This window comes from Leptonychotes weddellii, chromosome 4 (assembly GCF_054177405.1).
Source record: "Leptonychotes weddellii isolate Sample4059 chromosome 4, ASM5417740v2, whole genome shotgun sequence".
In the NCBI taxonomy this organism is placed as follows: Eukaryota; Metazoa; Chordata; class Mammalia; order Carnivora; family Phocidae; genus Leptonychotes; species Leptonychotes weddellii.
Genome location: NC_138372.1, coordinates 41,951,807 through 41,976,864, shown reverse-complemented (window position 1 = coordinate 41,976,864; position 25,058 = coordinate 41,951,807). Strand labels below are relative to the sequence as shown.

The following is a 25,058-nucleotide window of genomic DNA, read 5'->3' as shown; positions in this document are numbered from 1 at the left end:
ACATATGAGCTCTGTGACTGTAAATGGCTCACTGGTGACTTGGAGCCTCGGGTCCCTAATCTTTTCCATGGCGAGACTCACGTCTGGACCAGAGGTTCATTGTGATGAGGGGATGGGATCCCTTAGAGCAGAGGCAGATGGCCTTTGAGCTAAGAATGATTATTATGTCTGTAAAAGTTTGTAAAAAAGAAGGAGGAGAATTTGTATGACAGAGGATTTATGTGGCCCACAAAGCCAAAAATATTTACCATCCGCTCCTTTACAGAAAAAGTTTGCCAACCCCCACTTCAACAAATGTGATTTTTAAGTCTTTTCTGTCTAAATGCAAGTTCCTGTTTTTTTAATATGGCCTAATGCTGAAGAAATGCTGGGACTACTCGTGTAAAACTAGGCTCTGCTCAGATAGTAAGCTTGTGCTCCCAGTGGTCCTGTGGCCTGGGCTTAAAGTCACGCACTCCCTACAGTCAGGCGTGGGGAGGCCACCAGATCAGTGTGCTGTTACATTTAATCTTGTTCTTTGATGGGCTCATAATAAGAAATATGAAATGATCTGGTCTGCTTCACTTTCATTCCTCATGGACGTAGAGTTCCTTCAAGTGCGAAAAGACTTACCTCAAAATCAATAACAACAGGATTATACTTTAATGACCTCCCCCAGAAGCGATATGTAATGGTGCTCCCGTTTTGAGTCAAGCCGCCGCCCCAGCCCGAACTGCCACCTCGAACCCGAGAAATGAGGTCTTCCACAGCCATGGCCTGCATGTCGCTTTCTGCCATCAAGAAGATAACTGCATTAGTTCATTTTCCAAAAAGCCAAAGGACTGGTTGGCAAGCCCCACCAGTGCGATCTGGGACAGAGTTCATGTGCTCCCCTTAGAGCTGTCTCCCATGCTTCTACCTTGCTCAGTTAACTCGTAGGACAAAGCAGAAGAGAAGGACCAGGGCCTAGAAATAGATCCATCCTCCGAATTAGAGAGACCCGGTAAGGACAGCCCAGCCCACACCAGCATGGCAGAGGGAGAGGATGGGAAAGTGGATGAGGATTCATTCATGATGCATTTATTCATTCATATGCCCCGTGCCTGCTACCTGCCGACTAGGCTTAATTAAATATCAGAGGTGCTGTGACAGATGTCTCTATGGGGCTCAGAAGGGGCACGGAGAAAGATCTACAGTACAGGAGGGAGGGTGGTCAGGGTGAAAAGTGAGTTGTCTAGAAAAGTGAATGAATTTTTGGAGGTAAATGGAGAGAGGAAGGAAGGGCATCACAGAGAAGAAATCATTTGACTTAAGGCCCTGAGGCATGAGTAGCCTAACACAATGGGAGTAACTTAAACCTGTTTCATATCTACCTCATCCACTATACTATAAACTGTTTCATCATCCCTGCATCCTCTGTGTCTCCCACCTGAAAAAAAAATACCCAATACATTTGATGAATGAATGCATGCATGAGCACTCACACTGACTTGTTCAGGAAATGCCACAAGATATCTATGTACAGTCTTTCTCTAATAATTGTTCTTTGCCCTTAACAACTATATTCTTCTCTCTCAGAAGACTTGTCTCCTCCCTCTGGACTGTAACCCAAGGCACCTTCATCTCAACAGTCAACTACCCAGGTTCTGTCTACACATTCCTTTCATCCCAGTCCTTTCTTAGATCTCCGTCTAGGGCTCAAAATCTAGCAGGGGACATGTTCCCAAATCATGTCTTTCTAAGGTGATCTCAGCCCATGGTGAATTCAAAATAGAGCCACAACTAGTCATTGCTTTTTGGGGTATTGAGCACCTGCGCAGCGTGAGCATTGACTGAAATGGAATCAACTGAGGGGGAAAGTCATGTTCATGCCCTGAGTGTGTGTCCAAGGAAAAGTCCAGCTGCTCTTTGGGAGACCCATTACTCAATACTTACTAGTGTCGCCACCTCCAAATCTTTTACAACGTTCCCCTGATAACTTCCCTCCAATTTGTATCCTGTCTGAAGAGTCATATCCAATGCCCACAAAACCTCCAAAGCATGACTTGATATCTCTGCTGGTAATACCTGTGACAGGGAAACAGACACACAAAACGCTGAGATGCTTCAAGACAGTGAATATGGAACAACTCACTCACAGCAGTTGTAGCTAGCTTCAGTTTTGGAGTCTAAGAGATCTGGGTTGAGATCCCAGTCCTTTAACCCAAATTCAGTGTTCTCTTCTGTGTAGTTCAAACTCAAATAATTCTTGAAACGAGAAGGAAATGCACCTACTAGTTGCTCAAAAGCACTAGTTCCCTTTCTTCTGCACATTCTCCACAGAGCCTCCTTGAGGCAGGGATTCTGCCTCATCCATCTCCATATACCCCTGTGCCTCGCACAGTACCTGGCCTGTGATCGGCACCACTTTCACTCCGCCATTTTGCACATATTACCCCTTCCTCTCTCCACTTTCACTTGAATAGACATTGTTCCAAAGTCTACTCAAGCTCCAGTTCAAATATCATGTCCTCCATGAAGCAGATTTAGATCAGAACACTTCCCTCTTTCTTTAGAGCTACCAATGTGTTTTGTTCAGGCGTGAATGATGATATTTGCACATTTCTTTTTTTACCCAGGTCCTCTTTGTACCCCGGAGGGGCCAGAGGGCTGTTAGAAGATGGAGAGATCTCCATCGGGAGTCTGCCTGCCTTCTGGCCCCATGATAATTGAGTCCCTATATTTGTCTGCATCTGGGGACCCACGGAGGAACCTGACTCTTGTAGATGAGGAGCATAATTCTCAAAGTAGTAAAGTCATTTTGTCCCAATCGCTCACTCTGTAAGTGAACAGAGCTGGGTTTCCAGCCCTTCGTTGGGCTGGCAAGGTAAGGCGAGAAGAGGCGGCTAGAGCAAGATACTGACCATTGCTACAGAGTCCAGCTTTTTCTGTGGCTCAAGTTTTCCGAAGGTTGTGAACTGGAGTTTGTATTTTTGAAATATCATTACCTTTTTTTTAATTTAAATTCAATTAGCCAACACATAGTACATTATTAGTTTCAGATGCAGTGTTCAGCATTTCCTCAGTTGCATATAACACCCAGTGCTCATCACATCTCATGCCCTCCTTAATGCCCATCACCCAGTTACCACATCCCCCACCCACCTCCCTTCCAGCAACCCTCAGTTTGTTTCCCATAGTTAAGAGTCTCTCTTGGTTTTTCTCCCTCTCTGGTGACTTCCCATTCAGTTTTCCCTCCCTTCCGTTATGGTCTTATGCACTGTTTCTTATATTCCACTCGTGATTGAAACCATATGGTAATTGTCTTTCTCCAATTTACTTATTTTGCTCAGCATAATGCCCTCCAGTTCCATCCATGTCAATGTAAACAGTAAGTATTCATCATTTCTGATGGCTGAGTAATATTCCAATGTATATATGTACACATCTTCTTTATCCATTCATCTGTTGAAGGACATCTCAGCTTCTTCCATGGTTTGGCTATTGTGGACACTGCTGCTATGAACATTGGGGTGCATGTCCCCCTTCTTTTCACTACATCTGTATCTTTGGGATTAATACCTAGTAGTGCAATTGCTGGGTCGTAGGGTAGCTCTATTTTTAACATCTTGAGGAACCTCCATACTGTTTTCCAGAGTGGCTGCACCAGCTTGCATTCCCACCAACAGTGTAGGAGGGTTCCCCTTTCTCCGCATCCTCACCAACATTTGTTGTTTCCTGACTTGTTCATTTTAGCCATTCTGACTGGTGTAAGATACTTTTAACTGCAACTATACAATAATTACTACCAGTCCTTGTATTATTATGGCAACCACAAGGGAAAAATAATTTCAGTCGGTTATTCAATTAAGCTAAGGATTAGATCTAATATTTTCAAGGAAGTATTCAGCAACCACGTTTACTTACCTGCATCCCTGTCAAACTACAAACTCTGTGAGGTCAAAGATTTGTGCCTTATTCACTACTCTCTTGTCAGAATGGCAGGACAGTGTCTGCTGTGGAGGAGGCACTCAGTAACTATTTTCAGAATACGTGATTGATGAATGAGAATAGTGAGTGAATAAATATACACCGGGAGTCCTGTGATACAGATCTCTGACAGAAAAAAATCTCAGAAGTCGGGAATCCTGAATTCAAATTCCAGTCACTTGGATAAATGGATGAAGAGGTTATGGTGTGTGTGCGTATATATTGTGTGTATGTGTGACTATTATATATATATATATGTGTATATATATATATATATATATATGATTATTCACCCTTAAAAAAGAAAGAGATCCTGCCATTTGCAATAGCGTGGATGAACCTGGAGGACATCATGCTAACATGAAGTAAGCCAGAAAGAAAGAAAAGAAAAAAAAGAAAAAGAAAAAGAAAAAAGAAAAAAAAAAAGGCATGATCTCACTTATATGTTGCCTCTAAAAAAGCCAAGTAAATATATGGAAGCAAAGAGTAGAAAGGTGGTTGCCAGGGGTGCAGAGGTGAGGGGAGTGGGGAGATGCTGGTCAAACCAGACAGAGTTGAAGTTAGGATGAATAAGTAGAGACATCTAAGTGCAGCCTAATGACGGTTCATCATATTGCATGGGATACTGAACATTTGTAAAGAGTGTAGATTCCAGGTGCTGTCATCCCATACACACAGGAAAAAGGAACTATGTGAGAAGATATGTTAACTAGCTTCAATGTAGTCCTTATTTCCCTTTGTATACGTATATCAAACCATCGTGTTGTACACCCTGTGTACCCATGTTATGGTTTTAAAAAGTAAAACTAAACAAATCCCAGTCACAGGCACCCTGTCTGAGCTGAGAAAAGGCCTGTGGTCACACTGGGCTGCAGTTTGCTGTTTAGGGAGAGAGGGGCTGGATTTGTCCATCTCCAGGCCCTTCTGAGCCTCAACCTCCCCACCCTGTGTGTGTGCACATGGGTTTCTGAATCATTTCCGAGCTGGGAGCGCCTGGGAGGCAGGATGCTGTGGGGCTGTAAGCACCAGCACTCAGCACCAAGCCCAGGGTTTCTCCTGCCACTTCTACTCAAGTACTTTTAATTGTTAGTGCATTACTAATTGAGGAAGATTTAGCATATTTAATTGTTTTGATTAAAAAATGCTTCACCAGTGATAAACAAAAGTGGGGAAAAGGCATGCAGAGGCAGAAGCCAGAATGATTACAAGGGGACCGGCGGTGGAGGGCTGCCAGCTTATGGTGGCAGGGCAGGCTGATTACTGGGATGGAAGGGCTGGAGGATGCCTGCAGAGCCCTTATGCTCATGCGGGGTCTGCCACGCCCTGCCACGGGCTGCAGGGGGAGGAGAATTCCAGTTCGATTTGAGCAGCACCGCTCGCCTGCAAAGATTTGCCTTCCAAGGACACCAGAGTAGGGTACCACCAGCAAGGGAAGGTCTGCGACTTCAGAATCCTACGATGTGAGAGCTGAAAGTATCTTGGACACCCAGCCCACACTTCTCATTCATAGCTGAGATGCCCTCGGTTCATACAGGTGAATTATCTTGCCTAAGGGCATACGGCTGAGAAATGGTGGCGCTGAGATTCAAACTCAAGTCTATCTTGCTTAGAAGCCTGTGGTATTTTCATTAATTCCAGTTATCACATCAGACTAAAGAATTCTGCTGTCAGAAAAATTTAGTAAACGCTGACTGTGTACCATCCCCATCACCCTGTGTGTTAGGCAGTGTAGACACTGTGAATTAAATAGGAATATGATGGAAATCTGAATTAAGGAAGGTCTTGTCCTTGAGAAGCTAACAGGTTTGGGACTATACTAAACAAAAACTAAGGTGTATCCCGAGAGTCGCATGTTTCAATATAGGAGGGTTAGGAGAGGAGTCTCATCAGAAGCTGTAGGGGAGGCCAGATCAGAGCTGTCTGCAGAGCACCCATGGGAAACCAAGACCAGTAAGCTGGGCAGGGGGTGGGCGTGTGGGGGAGGGGGGGTGTGGGCAGAGAAGGTCAAACCTAGTGACAAAATCCAAGACTTGAAACTGGTATTGGAAGACAAGACACAGAACCAACATGTCTTGCTTCCTCCATCTAGTAAAGAGCAGAGGAAGGAGAGGGGAGAGAGAGCAGAGAATGGTCTGGGGCAACCCTGTGGCGCTTGCCCGGATGGGTGTGTGGCATGGGTGGTAGAGGGACTACACAGCTGACCTTTGAACAACATGGGGGTTCAGGGTGCTGACCCTCCACACAGCTGAAAATCCAAGTATAACTTTTGACTCCCCCAAAACTTAACTACTGATAGCCTACTTTTGCCTTACAGTTAACATAAACAGTGGATCAACACATATTTTGTATATTATATGTATCTTACACTATATTCTGACAATAAGCTAGAGAAAAGAAACTGTTATTATGAAAATCGTAAGAGAAAATGCACTTACAGTACTGTACTGTATTTATTGAAAAAGCCCACTTATAAGTGGACCCACACAGTTCAAATCCATTGTTCATCAGTCACCTGTGTTTAGAGAACCAAACAATGATCCGCTGTGGCTCCACCCCATCCCATCAAGGCTGGACTCCTTAGATGTCAGCTTTGGACCATGTCCTACCGGCATTTGTTTGGGGGTCTTGAACTCAGTGAACTCTGGAGTTGATGTTTTCCAAACCTGGCTACACAATGAGATCATCTGGAGTGCTTATTAAAAATACAGGTTCCTGTGTTCCACCTCTATCAGTTCTAATGCTGAATTTCGGAGTCATCAGCAATCTGTATTTAAACAGATTACCCAGATGATTCCTTGTCAGTGCATCTGGGACCAGATACTGAGTAGAGTGGTTCTACAGAGAACTCTGGTGGCCTGTCCCAGAGCACTGGCCTCTGCCCTGTCTCGGTCGATGCCTTTGTCAATGCCTTGGCCTAGCAGCCAGGCTCATCATATCCACCCATAAGAAGTAACTAGGAAAAGCCAAGGATCATTCAGATAAAGAATCAGGATTCAAAAAGCCCTCAGATGTTTTGGAAGGATAGACAGACCAAGCATGGCAAAATCAGGCTCAGTTGGGAAAGCTGTAACCTCCTTCCCTGGTGAGAAAATACCATGCACGAGCACAGTAGGGAATGGGCACAGCTTAGAAAGCAATAGAAAAGGCTGTGGAGTTTTGGATAACTTCCAGCTCAGGAAGACAATGAAGCCAGGTGAAAAACCAGGGGAAAATTATAATCAATAAAGCAAAGGAGGGGATAATCTGTGTGTGTGTGTGTATGTGTGTGTGTGTAGTTTAGAGAAACCCAGGATCTCATACAAAGTTCTGGAGTCCACCTTTTTAAAAAGAAATAAGAAAAGAGGACTTTAAACATTTTGTAGCCTTAAAAAAGAAGGAAATCCTGCCATATGCAACAACATAGGTGAATGTTGAGGACATTATATGCTAAAAGAAATAACCACGGAAGGGCAAACATGCATGATTCCAGTTATATGAGGTATATAAGATAGTCCAACTATCAGAGTATAGAATGGTGGTTGGCAGGAGTTGGAAGAGGAGAAATGAAGAGTTGCTAATCAATGGGCATAATGTCTCAATTATGTAAGTTCTAGAGATCTGTCCAACATTGTCTCTATAGTTAAGAAGACTGTATTGTACACTTAAAAATTTGTGAAAAGAGTAGATGTCATGTTAAGTGTTCTTTTTTTTTTTTTTAAAGATTTATTTGAGAGCAAGAGAGTGCGCCCGCAAGCAGGGGAAGGGGACAGAGGCAGAGGGAGAGAATCTCAAGCAGATGCCCCACCAAGCACAGAGCCTAAGGGGGCTTGATCCTAGCACCCTGAGATCATAACCTGAGTTGAAACCAAGACTTGGATGCTTAACCAACTGTGCCACCCAGGCACCCCTCATGAGTGAAAAAAAAGCAAGTAGGCAACGATTGGAGAAGAGTAGCATGAGGGTGAAGAAATTCAAAACCAGATCCTTTGGGAATTTTTGAGGGGATGGGGGACGTTCACCTGAACAAGAGAGGAAAGATCTCTGTCTAAGAGAGATCAGCTGAGCTAGATTCAGCTCTCCAGAGGGTTGTCTTGAGGAAGAGGAGTTAGGCTACTAGTGTGGTTGCAAGGGCAAGAACTAGGACTCAAAGGGCAGAAGCTACAGGAAGACAGATTAAAGCTCAACATAAGATAAATCATCATAATGGTCACAGGCCAAAGAGATCTGAGTTGTTTCATAAAGGCAGTGACCTCCCCATACTGGGAGGGTATCAAGCAAAGGCTGACTATTTGCCTGTACAGGGCACAGTGGAAGGGTTTGAAGAGTTGACTCGTGGTCTTTTAAGGTTTCTTCTAAAGCCACGATTCTGAAACTTTAAGAACACACCAGAACACCTGGAGAACACTTGAAACAAGTGTGATAAGTACTTAATGATGTCTGATGTGAGCCAGGCATCTGGGAAATAAGGACTGAAGAGTATTTGCTCTCCATGAGCTCACAGGCAAGTGTGAAGAAACGGAAAGGAATGAATATTGCCCTGTGCAAGGAGAGGTGTGAAAGGCCAGCAGAGTCAGGGGAGTCTTCCTTGGAGGTCGGATGAAGGATATCAGAGGCAAGTCTCAAAGGATGAGTAGGGATTAGCCAGACAAAGGGGGGACATCGGGAGCAGAGGGAGACCATGTGGAGGCCTTGCGTCCCTAGCAGCAAGATTCTGCTCAGAAAGGCCAACCTGACCTAAACTCAAGAGTAGAAAAGAGGGAGATTCCAATCAGTGGAGGGAGTACTGGGAGGCCCTGGGATCCTTCCCACTCTAGTCTGAACCCGAGAAGAGCTGTTGGGGTGCCTGCCTGGCCGGCCAGGAGCCCAGAGGACATGTCTCTGGCCACCATGTCGGCTGCTCCTTTCCCACCTGGTCTTGGCAGTGGTACAGGTGTGAGAGCTCTTACGAGAGGCTGCATCAGTGTGGCTCGGAGGCAGAACCAGGCAGCTTGACTTCCGAGGTGCCAGAACGCAGCCAGTCTGTCACTCCTCAGATGAAAAGCATCAGGTGGAAAACAGCAGGTGTAATACATTACTTATCTCTTTGCAACAAACAAATGCCATTCAGGTTGCTGTGGTCTATCTGCTGTGTTGCTTTGCTACATTGGTTGCCCCCAAAGACAGCTTTGGAAGGAAAGGGAAAGACTCATATAGCCTGTTTCATGCCATAACATTGGAAAGGATGATTGTTCAGCTGGGAAGTGTAGGCTACCTTTAGCCGCCCGCTCTGTGCTGCTGTTTATCCATTGAAACATGCTTCTCCCAACCGCCTACGAATAACAGTATAAGTACCTCTGTGCCTTTCGTATGCTGTTTCCTCTCCCATTCAGTTGTAGAAAGCCTTTCTTCTCTCCCAAGGGCCCAAGTCTGTGTCCCCACAGAATCCTTGTGTGTCCCCCACGGTATCCCTATGCTCCCCTCCAGCATAGTATTTAGCATACCCTAGCAATTGTCAGTTTCTTGATCTGTTCCTCCAATTATCCTGCAAACTTATAAAATTGTCTCTTGAGTTTACAGGCACAGAGCCTGGCATGTGATGAGCCCCCAGGAGTGCTCAGGGATGGGCTGATTCCAACCAATCTAGACAATGCTCTAAAATGTTTTGGTAGTCACAGAACTCCTTTTGCCTGATGATACAAATCACATCTTCATAATATCTCACACTTGATTAGGAGATAATATTTTATAAAGCACTTTCATCTGCATTATCTCATTGGAGGCTCACAACAATCTTAGGGAGCCAGGAGGATTTATCCATTGTGTAGGCTCAGTGGTTAGAAAAAGCAGTAATTGGGTTGAGCGACTGCCTTCGGCTCGGGTCATGATCCTGGAGTCCCGGGATCGAGTCCCACATCGGGCTCCCTGCTCGGCAGGGGGTCTGCTTCTCCCTCTGACCCTCCTCCCTCTCATGCTGTCTCTCATTCTCTCTGTCTCAAATAAATAAATAGAATCTTTAAAAAAAAAAAGAAAAAGAAAAAGCAGTAATTGTGGTGGTTAAGAATGTGAACGCTGGAGTCAGGATTTTACATTCACTAGTAATGTTGGGTAAAGTTACCTGAACCTCTTTGGGCCTTATTTTCCCCATTTGTAAAATGCGAGTGATAGTTTCCACGCATGGATCCCTAAAAACAATGTTTGACACAATTAAGTGTTCAACAAATCTTAGCTATTATTGTTAAGTTGCTTGCCCCAAATTCCGTAACAAACAGACCCAAGAGTCAGTGTTCGATGTACGGTGTGTTACATCCAAAGACAGTGCATGCTTCATTGCATCACATCAGTGTTAACTGTGCAAAGAAATGCTCCTCGTGCGGCACAGGGAACAGTGGCCTTCCCAAGCCCCGGGTTCCATGATCGCCTCATTCTACAAAGCAGCTCAGAGAAAGGAATCCATGCTCCCAACGGGCAATGTTGGGACTGCAGTCTCAGGTCTCCCTCCTGACTGATAACAGCTATCTTCAGGGACTCTGGCCCTTCTAGATGCTTTTGGTCATACACATATATACAAGAGGCAGTATAGCAGAGATTCTCAGTCTTTCTGGAATGGAGACTGCCTGAGCTAAAATTCGCCTCTACACACTTCCTATCTGGGCACATTATCTAACCTCTGTATGCTACAGTATTCTCATCTATAAGGTGGCGGCTTTCATGGTGTCTACTCATGGGGTTGTCTGTGGGGGTTAAATGAGTTAAGCTGTAGTGTGTACAATGCTTGGGATGGTGCCTGGCTCAGAACCAGCAATAATGGTCAAGTATTGCTGTTATTACTACTACCATGAATGCTACAGCATACATAGACTGGGCTAGTGGTCCCTGACGCTGAGCCTGGAAAATCAGGGAATGATGGAGGCTGAGAAGTTTGTCAAAACAGATTTTTTAAAAAGGTTTTATTTATTTATTTGACACACAGAGAGAAAGCACACAAGCAGGGGGAGAGGCAGGGGGAGAGGGAGAAGCAGGATCCCCACTGAGGCGAGAGCCCAATGCAGGGCTCGATCCCAGGACCCCAAGATCATGACCTGAGCCGAAGACAGACGCTTAACTGACTGAGCCACCCAGGTGCCCCATAAAATAGACTTTCTTAATCCACATTTCTGCAGTGGGCCACGAATAAGTGAAGATCAAGAAAATATCCACATTTGATAAGTACCTACTATGTGCTAGGTATAGCTTTCCCATGTGTTATCTCATTTCATATTCACACATCTCTCCACAACAGGTACAATTATTCTCATTTTTAGACGAGTAAACAGAGGCTTAAATAGTTTAAGTGACTTGTCCAAAGTTATACAATAAGTATATAGAATTGGGACTGTACCAAGGTCTGTGTCCAAAGCCCATCTCCTCCATGCCACATTATGTCACCTATGGGAGAGAGGCTAAGGGTGGCTCTGGGGGTAATTTTGACATCATCACACTTTTTCTCCTTTAAGGCTGGGGCTGTTTCAGTGACAGAGGTGGAAATTCAAAATCAGGGCAAGATCGGGAGAATGGTGCTGAGAGTATCTCAGTTCCATGTGTATGCAAATGACTTAGGGGGGATGGGGACAAAGCCAAGACACCAGGAGTCTGTCAGTCAATCAATACCATCCATCACTGTGAAGCCTGGTTGTCATGGTAACTGGGGATAAAGCCTGGAGCCTGTTAGAATCTAGTGCCTGTCTGTTCAGGGTGACTGGTTGGTTAGCAGGCAAAAGACCCTTTGGGCCAAGCCAGACTGCTTAGCCATAAATATAAGACCCTTCACAATCAGATTCCTGCCCACCTTACCCTCTGCACTGTTCAATCCAGCCCAGACTCTTTAGGAATCTACCCTGACTCTGCAGAGTGTAGGAAAGCTCCAGAGAAGGCCCAGCATAGATGGGCTTGGATTCTGAGCCTCTCTTGCTAGGAAGACACTGAGCCTCTCCTGTGGACCAGCCTCAGCCTATGCACAAGACTCTGGGAACACATCATTAACAAGATGCATGATGGAAACAGGTAGCTGCAAAGTGTAATATATCTAGCTAAATCCCGGGTGCACTGAAGTACCTAAGAAGGCTCCCAACCCAAAACTATAGAGACAGAAAAGCTGCCTGGAAGGGTCCTATCTAAGCAGAGACCAAGGATGTGATAAGCACTAGCCAGGTGAAGAAGAAAGGGTATGGGGAGGGGAGCAGAAATCCGGGTGGAAGAAACAGCACGTTCCTTCTTATAAAGCCTCAGGGAGAAAGGGGGTATGATTAAGTCGAGGGACCACAAAAGCATAGCACAGCACAGCCCAATGCTGAGTAATGGGGCTAGAGGGATGAGCAGGGCCAGAGCATGCTCCCTTGAATGCTGGCCATCTTATCCATGGGCAGGAACCCTCCTGTTCTCAATGGTCACCTTCGCTTGGCTCCAGCAACCTGCCGTGCTGTAAATTGTCACCCTCCCTATGGCTCCCTGGACGCCAACACTGACTCCATTTCCAGGTTACTGATGTTATCACTCTTCCTGCCATAACTCAGCCACAAGATTGCCCTCATTAATGCACTGGCCTTGGGGGCAAGCCCTCCACAACAGAGCGTGGCCTTTGGGAGAACCTGGACACTTGTCTCCTACCACTCACCCTCACCCATTTGCTGCTTCAGCCATACTCATGAGACTCCTTCCACCCAGAAAACCCTAGCTCCCTTCTCTGTTAGGCAAGCTCCTACTCCTAATTTTTGGAAGTTTAGGTTTGAATATCTTTGGAGTCTAGAAAAGGGGAGGGGCAGAAAGTGTGGGTTGCTCCCTCCCTTGTGCTTCTACTGTATTTATTTATTTTATTTTATTTTATTTTATTTATTTATTTATTTATTTATTTAAGATTTTATTTATTTATTTGAGAGAGAGAGAATGAGAGAGCACATGAGAGGGGGGAGGGTCAGAGGGAGAAGCAGGCTCCCCGCTGAGCAGGGAGCCCGATGCGGGACTCGATCCTGGGACTCCAGGATCATGACCTGAGCCGAAGGCAGTCGCTTAACCAACTGAGCCACCCAGGCGCCCTACTGTATTTATTTCTATTTGAACATTTTCACATTATATTATTCTTAGTCCCCAACTAACTGCACATTTCTCCAGGGCATGGAGCTCTATGTTTCATCTCTTTGTCCCTGGAGATCATGGGTTCTCATTGACTGGATGAGTGGTTGAAAGGATGAACGGAGGGATGGTGGATGGATGGATGGATGGCTGGCTGGAGATTAGATTAGGAGAAGGGTTCTCCTCAGAGATTGTCTCCTACTTCCTATTTTGGGTAACAAAGAAAAATGTTGTTTTCTACTCAGCACCTTCGTGAAAGGGGATTATAAGCAAGCAACAGCAATAATATATAAATGTGATGGGGAAAATGAGAATTTGAGGGACTTAAATTACACATTCATCCTAACCCAATGACTTCCCGTACACAGTTTAATCATCTGGGCTGCCTTTGTCTCATTCTCTTAAAGGAATAAAAAATGCACAGCTCACATTCCCTCATTCCCCCATTCCACTGCCTCTGAAAGACATCACTAATTGATCACAGCACCATCGGGCAAAGCACCTGTCCTGTGTCATAATCCTGCTAGCATTTGCTATTGAAGTCAGCTGCCATTCCTGGCTTAGACCCTTTTTCTGGCCATCAAGGCTCTAAGGCTCACCTCTTTGAGTGCTGTTGAGTGCCAGCACACCGTGCTTGTTCCCGGCCCTGTGGCTGTACCTAAGCTTCAGAACAGACAACCACAAGCTGGGCAGTGTAACCCTTCACAATTCTGCCAGTTACGGTTCCTGATCAGCAGGTCAAACTGATCCCAAATTGCATTTAGGAAGGAGTATTGAGTATAATCCTCCCTTAGTCATTTTTAAAACCTGACTTAACCACTTTCAAAGCTATCGCAAGCTGTTTAATGTTTTTTTTTTTTAAAAAAAAAGAGAAGTGAAAAAATAAAAATAAAAAGGTAAATGAAATAAAATATCAGATGGACCCCAAGAAGCGTGGAGCTGGGAATTAGAAGTCCTCATGTTAAACCTCACTCTGCTCCTAGCCAGTGGTTTCACCTTGAACATGGCATTCTACCTTTCAGTGCCTGGTTTTCCTGGTTTGTAAAATGGGAACAGTCATAAGATGGCTCAAAGCATTACTGAGAGGCTTGAGTGAGATGATATTCATGGAAGCACTCAGAGCTGCCTGCCACAGAGCTCAGTTAGAACTCCCATCTTTCATTGCAATTTGGATAAACTTTTCATTAGGTGAGACTCTCCAAGCCTGTCTTTGGCAGTGATTACTTACATCTCCCTCTAGCTTTCTACCTTGTCTGCCTTCCCGTGATGGTTAATTTTATGGGTTGATTTGACTGTGCCATGGTTGTGTCCAGATATTGAGTCGAACATTATCCTGGGTGTTTCTGGGAAGGTATTTTTGGATGAGATCAACATTTAAATCAGTATACTGAGTAAAGCAGATTGTTCTCCCTAATGTGGGTGGGCCTAACCCAATCAGTAGACATCCCAAATAGAACAAAAAGCCTGACCCTCTCCTGAGTAAGAAAGGACTCTTGCTGTCTGACTGCCTTCAAGCTGGGACTTCAGCTTTTTTCCTGCCTTTGACTCATACTGAAACATCAGCTCCTCCTGGGTCTCAAGCCTGCCAACCTTTGCACTGGAACTAAACCATCGGCTCTCCTGGGTCTCCAGCTTGCCAATTGCAGATCTGGGGACTTGTCAGACTCCCTAATTATGTGAGCCAATTCCTTAAAATAAATCTCTATATCCTATTGGTTCTCTGAAACCAGTTAGTTAGAACTCCAACTAATATACCTCCTAATGCCTTCCTTATGGCTACTGATGATTTTTCCTTTATTTAAAGTAATGAGATATGTATCTATAGTCAGTGGAACACACTAGATGGTATTTTTTTTTAATGTGGAATTTTTTTTTTAATTTTTTATTCTTATGTTAATCCCCATACATTACATCATTAGTTTTAGATGAAGTGTTCCATGATTCATTGTTTGTGCATAACACCCAGTGCTCCATGCAGAATGTGCCCTCCTCAATACCCACCACCAGGCTTACCCATCCTCCCACCCCGATGGTATTTTTAATGCTTTTTTTACTACCCTGAAAACTAAGCAATACACTTTACTCCATGATCCAGCCCACACACATCCAGATAAAATAAGTTTCAATACTTCATCATACTTTGATGCACTCTGATATTTTCCATCTTATTTTATTCTATTTTGTTTTGTTAAATGCTGATCATGACCCACTAACTTTCTTTTACAATCTACTAGTGGGCTATGACCTGCAGTTTGAAAAATCCTAGGAAAACCATCCCTGAGACATTATAGCATGTCAGTTAATATCAGTTTCCAGGGTTTGACCCCTGGCTCTACTAGTTAATAGCACCATGACCTTGGGCAAGTTATTTAACATCACTGAGCTTCAGTTCTTAATTTGTAAATTGGGGATTATAGTATCTTCTTCCCAGGTCTTTCTTGAGGATTAAATGAGATAGTACGTTTAAAGTGTTTAACTCTACCACATACAAAATGCTCACTAAATGTTGACTGTCTTGCCACCTCTGCTAGAGCCTAAGCCTCTGATATATGGTATCAGAATGAGTGATAGAATGTGTGAGAAAATGTTGGGGGGATAAATACTTGGACAGTATACAAACTCTACACCAGAAGATGTTGATTCAATACTGACTGAATCCTGTTGAGTGATTTACTTAAGCTCTTTGGACCTCAGCTTTCTCTCTATAAAATTGGGGAAAATACTGGGCGCCTGGGTGGTTCAGTTGGTTAAGCCACTGCCTTCGGCTCAGGTCGTGATCCTGGAGTACCGGGATCGAGTCCCGCATGGGGCTACCTGCTCAGCAGGGTAATAAATATAAAATATATTTTATTAAAACCAAATATTTCAGTTAGCTCTAAGTACAGTGAAGTTTAAAAATTAATTCATTTTAGGTGGTTACCAATTTGGTTGTCCACACAATAAATCATTCCTGACTATAATTAGATGATTATGACAAAGAGAAACCCTGTTACCTTCTGTGCACCCTCGATGAGAGGAACCATGTTGGTATCTAGGCAGTGCTTACTGTGTTCGTGTGCTTAATAAATGTTTGTTGAATGAAAAGCTGAAGGAATGAGTAAGTAAAGGAAGGGAAGGGGCAGGGAGGAAGAGCATGTGGAATTATAATTGACATCAACTTTAGTGAGTTTTAATTGTGTTTCTGTGGCTTTTTCTACTCTCTGAGTTAGGTGGTAGACCAGCTGGTCCAGGGCCCCTAGCTGGAAGGTGATGATCAATGACAGGCAGAATGTACTGTGCTCTCGCTGGAAGGGTCTTTCCCAGGGTCACTGTTATCTGGCATCCATCACGGGGAGGAATGATGGAACACAGGCACTGATTTGGGCAGAGTTGTTAACACTTTGAAAGATAGTGATGAGAATTCAAAGTGACCTTGATGAATGGGAGAAGCAGTCCCTCCAAAACTGGATGAAGTTCCAGGGACAGAAATGAATGACCTTGATCAAAAAAAAAAAAAAATGGGCAGGTGGAGGAGAAGGCATGATTGCTGAGGCTCCAAGTCTACAGCAAAAGCATTGGCCACTGCAGGCTGGACACAATGATAATGATTTCCTTTCTATTTGAAGACTGTTTCAGAGCTGACCAATTGCAGTGCCCTATGAGACAGGTTATCTTGTTATCCTCACTTTACAGATGAGAGGGCAGTTAACATTACAGAGTTAATAACTGAAAACCTGGGAATAAAATAAAGCATGTGGTAATAAAAGAACCACCATAGTACAGCAACTACAGGTAACAATTTCTAACTCTTACTATATGCCAGGCGCTGGGCCACTTACTCACATAAATAGTTTCATTTCATATTCACAAGAATCCTATGAAGTAGCTACTATCATTGTCTCATTTAGAAGAACAGAAAACTGAGGCATGAAGAGGATAACTAATTTGCCTGAAGGTCACTTGGCTAATAAATGGTGGAGATGAGATTTGAATCCAGGCAAAGGTTCTGATTCAGAACCTTTTCCAGCAATTGATATTTATTGGGTGCTTGTTAGAGGCTGAGCACTGTACTAAATATTTTCTGTGCATATGTTCACTCATTCCTCACTCATTTACTCTGTGAGATAAAAGCCATTAATACTTCCAGCTTGGGCGCCTGGGTGGCTCACTTGGTTGGGCGACTGCCTTCGGCTCGGGTCATGATCCTGGAGTCCCTGGATCGAGTCCCGCATCGGGCTCCCTGCTCAGCTCCCTCCCCCCCTCTCATGTGCTCTCTCTCTCTCATTCTCTCTGTCTCAAATAAATAAATAAAATCTTTAAAAAGAAAAAAAAATACTTCCAGCTTAACAGGTGAAGAAATTGAGACTTAAAATGACTAAATAACCTGCCCATGATCACACAGCTAGTAAGTGACAGAACCCATGTGTTCAACCACTGGGCTACGCTACTATTATCCTGCATTCAAGGGGGAAAAATATCTAAACACTTACTATGGAAGATGTGGTTAGAATTATTCTCAAACAAACCTTTTTGTTTGGTCTTGAAAAGCTGAGGTTTAGAGAAATTAAGTACCCTGATCAAGGTCATGCAGCTACTAACTGGTGGAACCAAGATGCACACCCACATGTGTCTGACTCCCAAGTTTAGGTTCCTTGTTACCATGACACTAGTATATGTTTTCCTTCTATAGTCCTTGATCACATGACTTTATGGCCTACTGACCCCACCTACAACTGGAATCTATAATAGTAACTACTGTTTGGACGGTGTTTTACTGTTACACGCAAACAATGTATCATGGAACACTACATCAAAAACTAATGATGTAATGTATGGTGATTAACATAATAAAATAAAATTTTTTAAAAAGTAGTTTATTGCCCATATATTAGTGATGGGAAAACTGAGATTCAGAGACATAAAGTATTAGCTTTCAGATGGCAGTGCCTACATGAAAAGCAAAGATATCTCTGTTGGAAAAAATATTTTTACTACCACACTGCCTGCTGGCTTTCATGGGGCCAGACAGTGCTGCTGGTCTCCTTCACAGGCAAAGCATCAATAGATGTCACTTTCCACAAGGTCTTTGCAGAGTTCTTTCAAATGGCCAAAATCCATATAATCATGAACCTTTAGAGTCTTGAGGACCATTCGTTTACTTTCTATTCCATGCACGGTTTCCATTATAGCATCCCTGATAAAGGTATCAATCAGATTTACCTAGATTCTTAGATGCTGATGGGACACTCTATTTCCTGTTATGTTTTGAAAGACAAAGGGCACAGAAGCTGAAACAGATGTGTTAGAACCTACCTCCATTAACCACAAAACAGGAGTCCAGAGCAGACCACTACCATCTTTGTCCCAAAGATATTTATGGAATATCCACTAACTTCTGATACTTTTCTCATTTTACATGTCAACATGGGTGGAGGGAACTGGCAGAGAAAACACAGCATAACCTGGTGAGCAACAGTCAAGGGACTGAAGCGGAAGGCCCGGAGGGTAGGTACTGAGGACGTAATGAGACATATGAGGAGAGAGGGAGGAAGTCAGAATTATTCCCAGATTGTGAGTCTGGACAAAGGCAGCTGGGATAAGAGGGAAAGAAGCCTGGACTATAACTCAAAATAACTCATGTATTTTTTCATTTACTAATGATAGAGGTTTACAGCCTCATTTCCTTCATCTGTAGAAGTAAGGAAACCTCTCCTCTTGCAGAGATCTTTGGAAGATTAAGTAAGAAGATACATAAAACAGCCAAAGGCATGAAAAGATGCTCAACATCACTCATCATCAGGGAAATGCAAATCAAAACCACAGTGAGATATCACTTCACACCTGTTAGGATATCTATTATCAAAAGATAAGTGATCACAAATGCAGGTGAGGGTGTGGAATAAAGGGAACCCTGTGTGCTGTTGGTGGGAATGTAAACTCGTACAGCCACCATGGAAAACAGAATGGAGGCGCCGCAAGAAATTAAAAATAGAACTACCTATATATCCAGCAATCCGACTTTTGTGAATACATGCAAAGGAAATGAAATCATTATTTAGAAAATACATCTATACTCCCATGTTCACAGCAGCATTATTCAGATTAGCCAAAATATGGAAACAATGTAAGTCAACAGATGAATGGATAAAGAAAATGTGGTACAGATATCCAATGGAATATTACCCAGCCTTTAAAAAGAAGGAGATCCTGTCATTTGTGACAACATAGATGAACCTGGAAGACATTATGATAAGTGAAATAAGGCAGACAGGGGCACCTGGGTGGTTCAGTTGTTAACCGTCTGCCTTCAGCTCAGGTCATGATCCCAGAGTCCTGGGATCGAGCCCGGCATCGGGCTCCCTGCTCGGCAGGAAGCCTGCTTCTCCCTCTCCCACTCCCCTTGCTTGTGTTCCTGCTCTCACTATCTCTATCAAATAAATAAATAAAATCTTTTAAAAAAAGAAAGAAAGAAGGCAGACATAGACAAATACTGCATGGTGGAGCCAAAAAAAAAAAAAAAATCAATATCATAGAAACTGAGAGCAGAAAAGTGATTACCAGAGCTGAGGGTGGGAGAAATAGGGAGAAGTTTTTGAAAGGGTACAGATTTTAGTTACAAGATGAATAAGTTCTGATGTATAACATGGGGATTGTAGTTGATAACACTGTATCATATAATTGAAACTTGCTAAAAGAATAAAACTTAAATGTTCTCACCAAAAAAAGGCAAATAGGCAAAAACAGTATGGAGGTTCCTCAAAAAATAGAGTTATACCACATGATCCAGCAATTCCACAACTCAGTATCTATACAAAGAAAATGAAAATACTAACTAAAAAAGATAGAGGCACCATTATGTCTTTTTGATAATAGCCATTCTGACAGCTGTAAGGTGATATCTCATTGTGGGTTTGATTGCATTTCCCTAATAATTAGTGATGTCAAGCATCTTTTCATGTGCCTGTTGGTCATCTCTACATCTTCTCTAGAAAAATGTCTTCAGATTTTCTGCCCACTTTTTAATTGGATTTTTTATTTTCTTGTTCTTAAGTGGTATCAGTTTTTTATATACTTTGGGTATGAACCCCTTATCAGACATATCATTTGCAAATATTTTCTCCCATTTAGTAGGTTACCTTTTCATTTTGTCGATGATTTCTTCACTGAGCTGAAGCTTTATAGTTGGGCCGAGTCCCATTTGTTTATTTTTGTATTTGTTTCCCTTGCCTTTGGAGGCAGATCCAAAAAAATTGCCAAGACCAATTGCTTCCTGCCTATGTTTTCTTCTAGGAGTCTTATGGTTCAGGTCTTACATTCAAGTCTTTAAACCATTTGAGTTGATTTTTGTATATAGTATAAAACAGTGGTCTGGTTTTCCCAACAGCGTTTATTAAAGAGAATTTTCTTTCTCCATTGGTTATTCTTGCCTCTTCTGCTGTAAATTAATTGTCCATACATGTGTGGGTTTATTTCTGGGCTTTCTATTCTGTTCCATTGATCAGTGTATCTGTTTTTATGCCAATACCATACTGTTTTGATTACTATAGCTTTGTAATATAGTTTGAAACCAGGGAGTGTGATGTCTCCAGCTTTGTTTTTCTTTCTCAAGAATGTTTTGACTATTCGAGGTCTTCTGTGGTTCTGCACAATTTTTAGAATCATTTGTTCTAGTTCTCTGAAAAATATGTCATTGGAATTTTGATAGGGATTGCATTGTATCTGTAGGTAGTATGGACATTTTAACAGTATTCTTCCAATCCGTGAGCACAGAATATCTTTCCATTTATTTGTATCTTCTTCAATTTCTTTCATCAGTGTCCTACCATTTCAGAGACTTTTATAAGACCTTACACTGAAAACTGTAAGACATCCTTTTATTTTTGTTGCATGGTTTCATGCTGCCTTTGAGGGAGAAGCATTTTATCTAAAGGATACATGAGAAGAAAACAGTCTTGTGCATCCTCTGGGGTGAACCCAGAGAGGATCTGAGGCAAACCCAAGGACAAAAGATTCCTCCAGAGCAAACCAGCCAGTGTGTTCACTTAAATCGTTCTATACCAAGCTCGTCTCTTTGAGGACATGAACGTACACCACACGGGGTGTTTCTTAGGAACAAGCATTTTATAGAATATAAATATTATTATTTGATATGGATCAAAGATACACAGAAAAAGACCATAACAAAGAGGAAAGAGAGAGAGAGAGAGAAAGAAAGGCACCCAAAGAGAAAGAGAGAGATGGAGGATGACAGAGACAAAGAAGAAACTAGACAAATATCAAATATGGAGAGAAGGGTGTGCATGATTCTATTTGTCAAAGGGAAAGAAGGTAGATATTTTTGTTCTTTGTAGGTTAATATGTAAATGGAATTCTGATTTATTAGCGGTCTCCAGCAGATGAGGTGATGATTAGCACATTTCCATATTTATAGAAAAGCAACACTAACTTTCCGGATTTATAGAAAATCAGCTCTTCACAAATAGCAAATTGTGCTATTATCGACATATGGTTTTCTATAAACAGAGCTGAGGTAATTATCCCTGGGACAATTTGTTGGTAGGCTCCTTTTGAATATTAACCACATTGGAAGCCCATTTCTGCCTCACAGATTTTAAAGAGGAGGGGCCATGAGACACCCCAGACAATTAATTAGTAATCCAACATCAAAGACAGAGCCCAAATGAAAGGCTCTACCCAGGACCACATGGTGGAAAGACCATAGGTCCAGGGCTCTGACGCCAGCTTCCTGCAGCTCTGGGCAAAGTAATTAACCTCCCTGAGGAGCCTCAGCATTTATGGGCTAAAACTGGGATAATACCAACCTCCAAGTGTTGTCAAGAAAACAAAATGAGAATGTATGCAACAGCACCTGGAACCTAGTAGGTCCTCAACAAATGTTAATAACCATGTTTCCTTCCTTACATTTTTGAATGATTCTTTTAAAAGCCACTTGAATTAAGTTTTTCAAACTCCTTTTTTATATTGACCTATCATAAACTGTTTGTTTTGTATCATGACTCCATACGTGTATAACTGGAAAAAATTTCTTGAAGCAATAACTTATATTCACTACCTGTACTCCTCTATGATATTCTCTAGTCTCTCCTTTGTTGTTGTTGTTAAGATGTTGTTTGTGATCCGTACATTGATTTTAAGACCTGCTATTAGGAAGGAAGTACTCTGCTGCAGGAGGGTGGAGACCATATTTAGATTTGCTCACCATTGTATCTCTAGCACAAATACATAATAGAGAGTCAAGAGATATTTGAATTATAAAAGAATGAATACATGGATAGATGGATGAATTAATGAATGACCCTAATCAGGAATCTAAATTAATGCCCCCTTTCAAACTCCATGTCTTGTTTTATACATTCACTACTTCCTTAATGCTGTGCTGAGTGCTAAAGAGATAAAGAAGTGTCGGACATAATTCTTGCTTTCAAAGATCTTGCTATCTAGATGAGAAAAATATTACAATTTGGAAAATTATCTTTTGAAGATTAAAGAGTGTGGAATTTACATGAATGTGCTGAAGGAAAGAAACAGACAGCATGGGCTGGTGCAGTCAGGGAAACTTCTTGAAACTGGGAATTTTAATTTAGCTTTGAAGTAGGGATAGATTTCTCAGCCTTCTACTCACTCATTGACTAGGTCAGTCATTCTCAAACTATAGTGAGCATCAGAATCACCTGGAGGACTGATCAAAACACAGACCACTGGGTCATCTTACCAGTTTCTGATTTAGTAGGTTTGGGATGGGATCCTGAGAATTTACATTTCTAACAGGTTCCCAGGTGATGCTGATGCTGCAGTTAAAATCCACACTTCGAGAATCACTGTTCTAACCATTCTGAGTGAAACCATGAGGCTCTTGATGCCCTGCTAAGGAGTTTAACCATTCAGGATTTTAGACAAAGAAGTGATATCACTGTATCAGTAAAGCAGAAAGATCATTCTGGGAGCAGTTGTTGAGAATGGATTGCAGAGGTGAGCCTTCCCCTAGATTTTGGAGCCAATGCAGTGATAAGTGACAGGTGGGAACCCACTCCTGCACAGCCTACCACTGTGGGAGTGAAGGTGGAGGAGAGGGGTGGAGTGAGGGCTGTTCCAGAGCCAGAACTGATGGTTCTTTGAGATCTACAGAGTAAAGGAGGAGGAATCTTGGATGACTGCAGGTTTCTAGCATCACGGACTGATTATATGGCAGTTCCATTAACTAAGAATCTATACTTATAAGTTTTAACAGTTTAAATAACAAAATCCCAAATACTGTTTATTATCAAAGAGGTAACTATAGTGTAATAGAAAACATAGTTTGGGGCAGCCAGACAAGCCTGAGTTTAAATCCTGTTTGTGATGCTTCCTAGCACGTCATTTCACCCTTCTGGACCTCAGTTCCCTGTAAATAATAATACTCTGAACTGCAGTGCTTTCTACAACATACTTCTTGGTGCTCCTCCCCCTGTTCCACCCCCAGTCCATTATCACCTCCACATGTCTCCCTGCTCTAATTACAGCACTGCCCTATGCAACCTCCTACACAAGTATTAGGTATGTTACCTTACACGGTTGTCCCCCATGAGATCACACATGGCTCATAGTCAGTGCTCAGAAAACTGCAAACCACATCCTGGCATATGCATTGGCCACTATGTATGCAAAGCTTCTGTCCTACTTACCAAGTGATTCCATTTTTTCTCTGTCAAGCACCAGGATATATTCATAAACGCCACCCATTGATCCAGACGTTATGTAATGAGTGCCATAGTTATTGATGAACTTGGCATACATGCCGTAATTGTACTGCTCTGGGAGCTCCATTAATGTTTGCAGCATGCCTTCATCCAGCACAATATTGTCCCTCCTCATCTTAAAATGAGCAGTCTGCACCTTTGTGAAAATTCTCAGGAAATTATATTTCTGCCAGCAACCACCACCATGGAATAAGGGACGAGAAGAAACAGAGTGCACATGTTACTACATGACATAATGCGAAAGGTAGCATTTAGTAGCTGTGGGAAATATATATTTACATGTAAACACATGAGCATAAATACGTTAGTATTATTCTATTTTACAGGCATATATGAAACACCAGTGTGTGCCTGGCTGCTTCTCTCATGCCTGCCTCTCTGTTCCCACTGCCCCTGTTCAGGTCCTCTTCTCCTCCACTCTCATCTGGGTTGGTTCCTGCAATGTGCTTCATGATGTTGCTCACTCTGTTCTGCCCCCAGTCCATTGTCACTTCCACTAATTACTCTGCTCTAATTACAACACTGCATGATGCAACCTCCTGCACAAGTATTCCATACCCACTCACAATTATGCTTAAGAATATCTTTGATGACATGAAGTGCCGGCCTTACCTATTGATGTAACTTACTGAACTGTATCTGTAAGAGCCTGTAGTCACTTGCATTATGCCAGGAGCAGAGGACGTAATCTTGAATGAGATAGGCCCCTGCCATCATGGAGCTTACGTTCTAGTGGTAATCTTGTACTATTAAGGAATAAAGAAAAGCAAGCTCCTGAGATAATAAAAAAGAGACAAAACTGGGATAATTTTGGATTGGCTCAAGAGGAATGGGATTGGGGTGCCTGGGTGGCTTAGTCTGTTAAGCATTCGACTCTTGGTTTTGGCTCAGGTCATGGTCTCAAGGTTGTGAGATCGAGCCCCACATTGGGCTCCGTGCTGGACATGGAGCCCACTTAGGATTCTCTCTCTCTCCCTCTGCCCCTTCCTTGCTCAGGCTCTCTTGTGCTCTCCCTCTCAAAAAAAAAAAAAAAAAATTAAGAGGAAGAGGATTGTGTATGGGCATTACTTCCAAGTAAACCTTGATCCAAAGTGATAGTGAAATTTTGAAAAGACCATCTGCTTTGAGAAAAGTCCACATGACCATGTAATAGCCAGATCTCAGAACAATTCTTTCCCTTTAGAGCAATAGCTAACTTGGTGGCAAAGCTCCAGAATGGAAATTTGTATTTGTTGAATAAGTTAATTTTCATAACTGTATTTTCATCATCCAGAATAATTTTTTGGGCCCCAGCTAAACCCACAGTGCTGG

At 42.7% G+C, this 25,058-nt stretch overlaps 1 protein-coding gene across 2 annotated transcripts in view; it reads right to left on the bottom strand.

The window, feature by feature from the left end:
• Positions 1–25,058, bottom strand: part of C8A (complement C8 alpha chain) — a 62,475-nt gene that overhangs the window by 7,799 nt on the left and 29,618 nt on the right. For both annotated transcript variants that reach the window (XM_006737906.3, XM_031033065.2), the window contains 3 exons: positions 23,673–23,913; positions 1,915–2,046; positions 613–770 (listed from right to left, as the gene is read on the bottom strand). In XM_006737906.3, the coding sequence (XP_006737969.2) occupies positions 613–770; positions 1,915–2,046; positions 23,673–23,913 (531 nt within the window). The remainder of the gene's footprint in view (positions 1–612; positions 771–1,914; positions 2,047–23,672; positions 23,914–25,058) is intronic.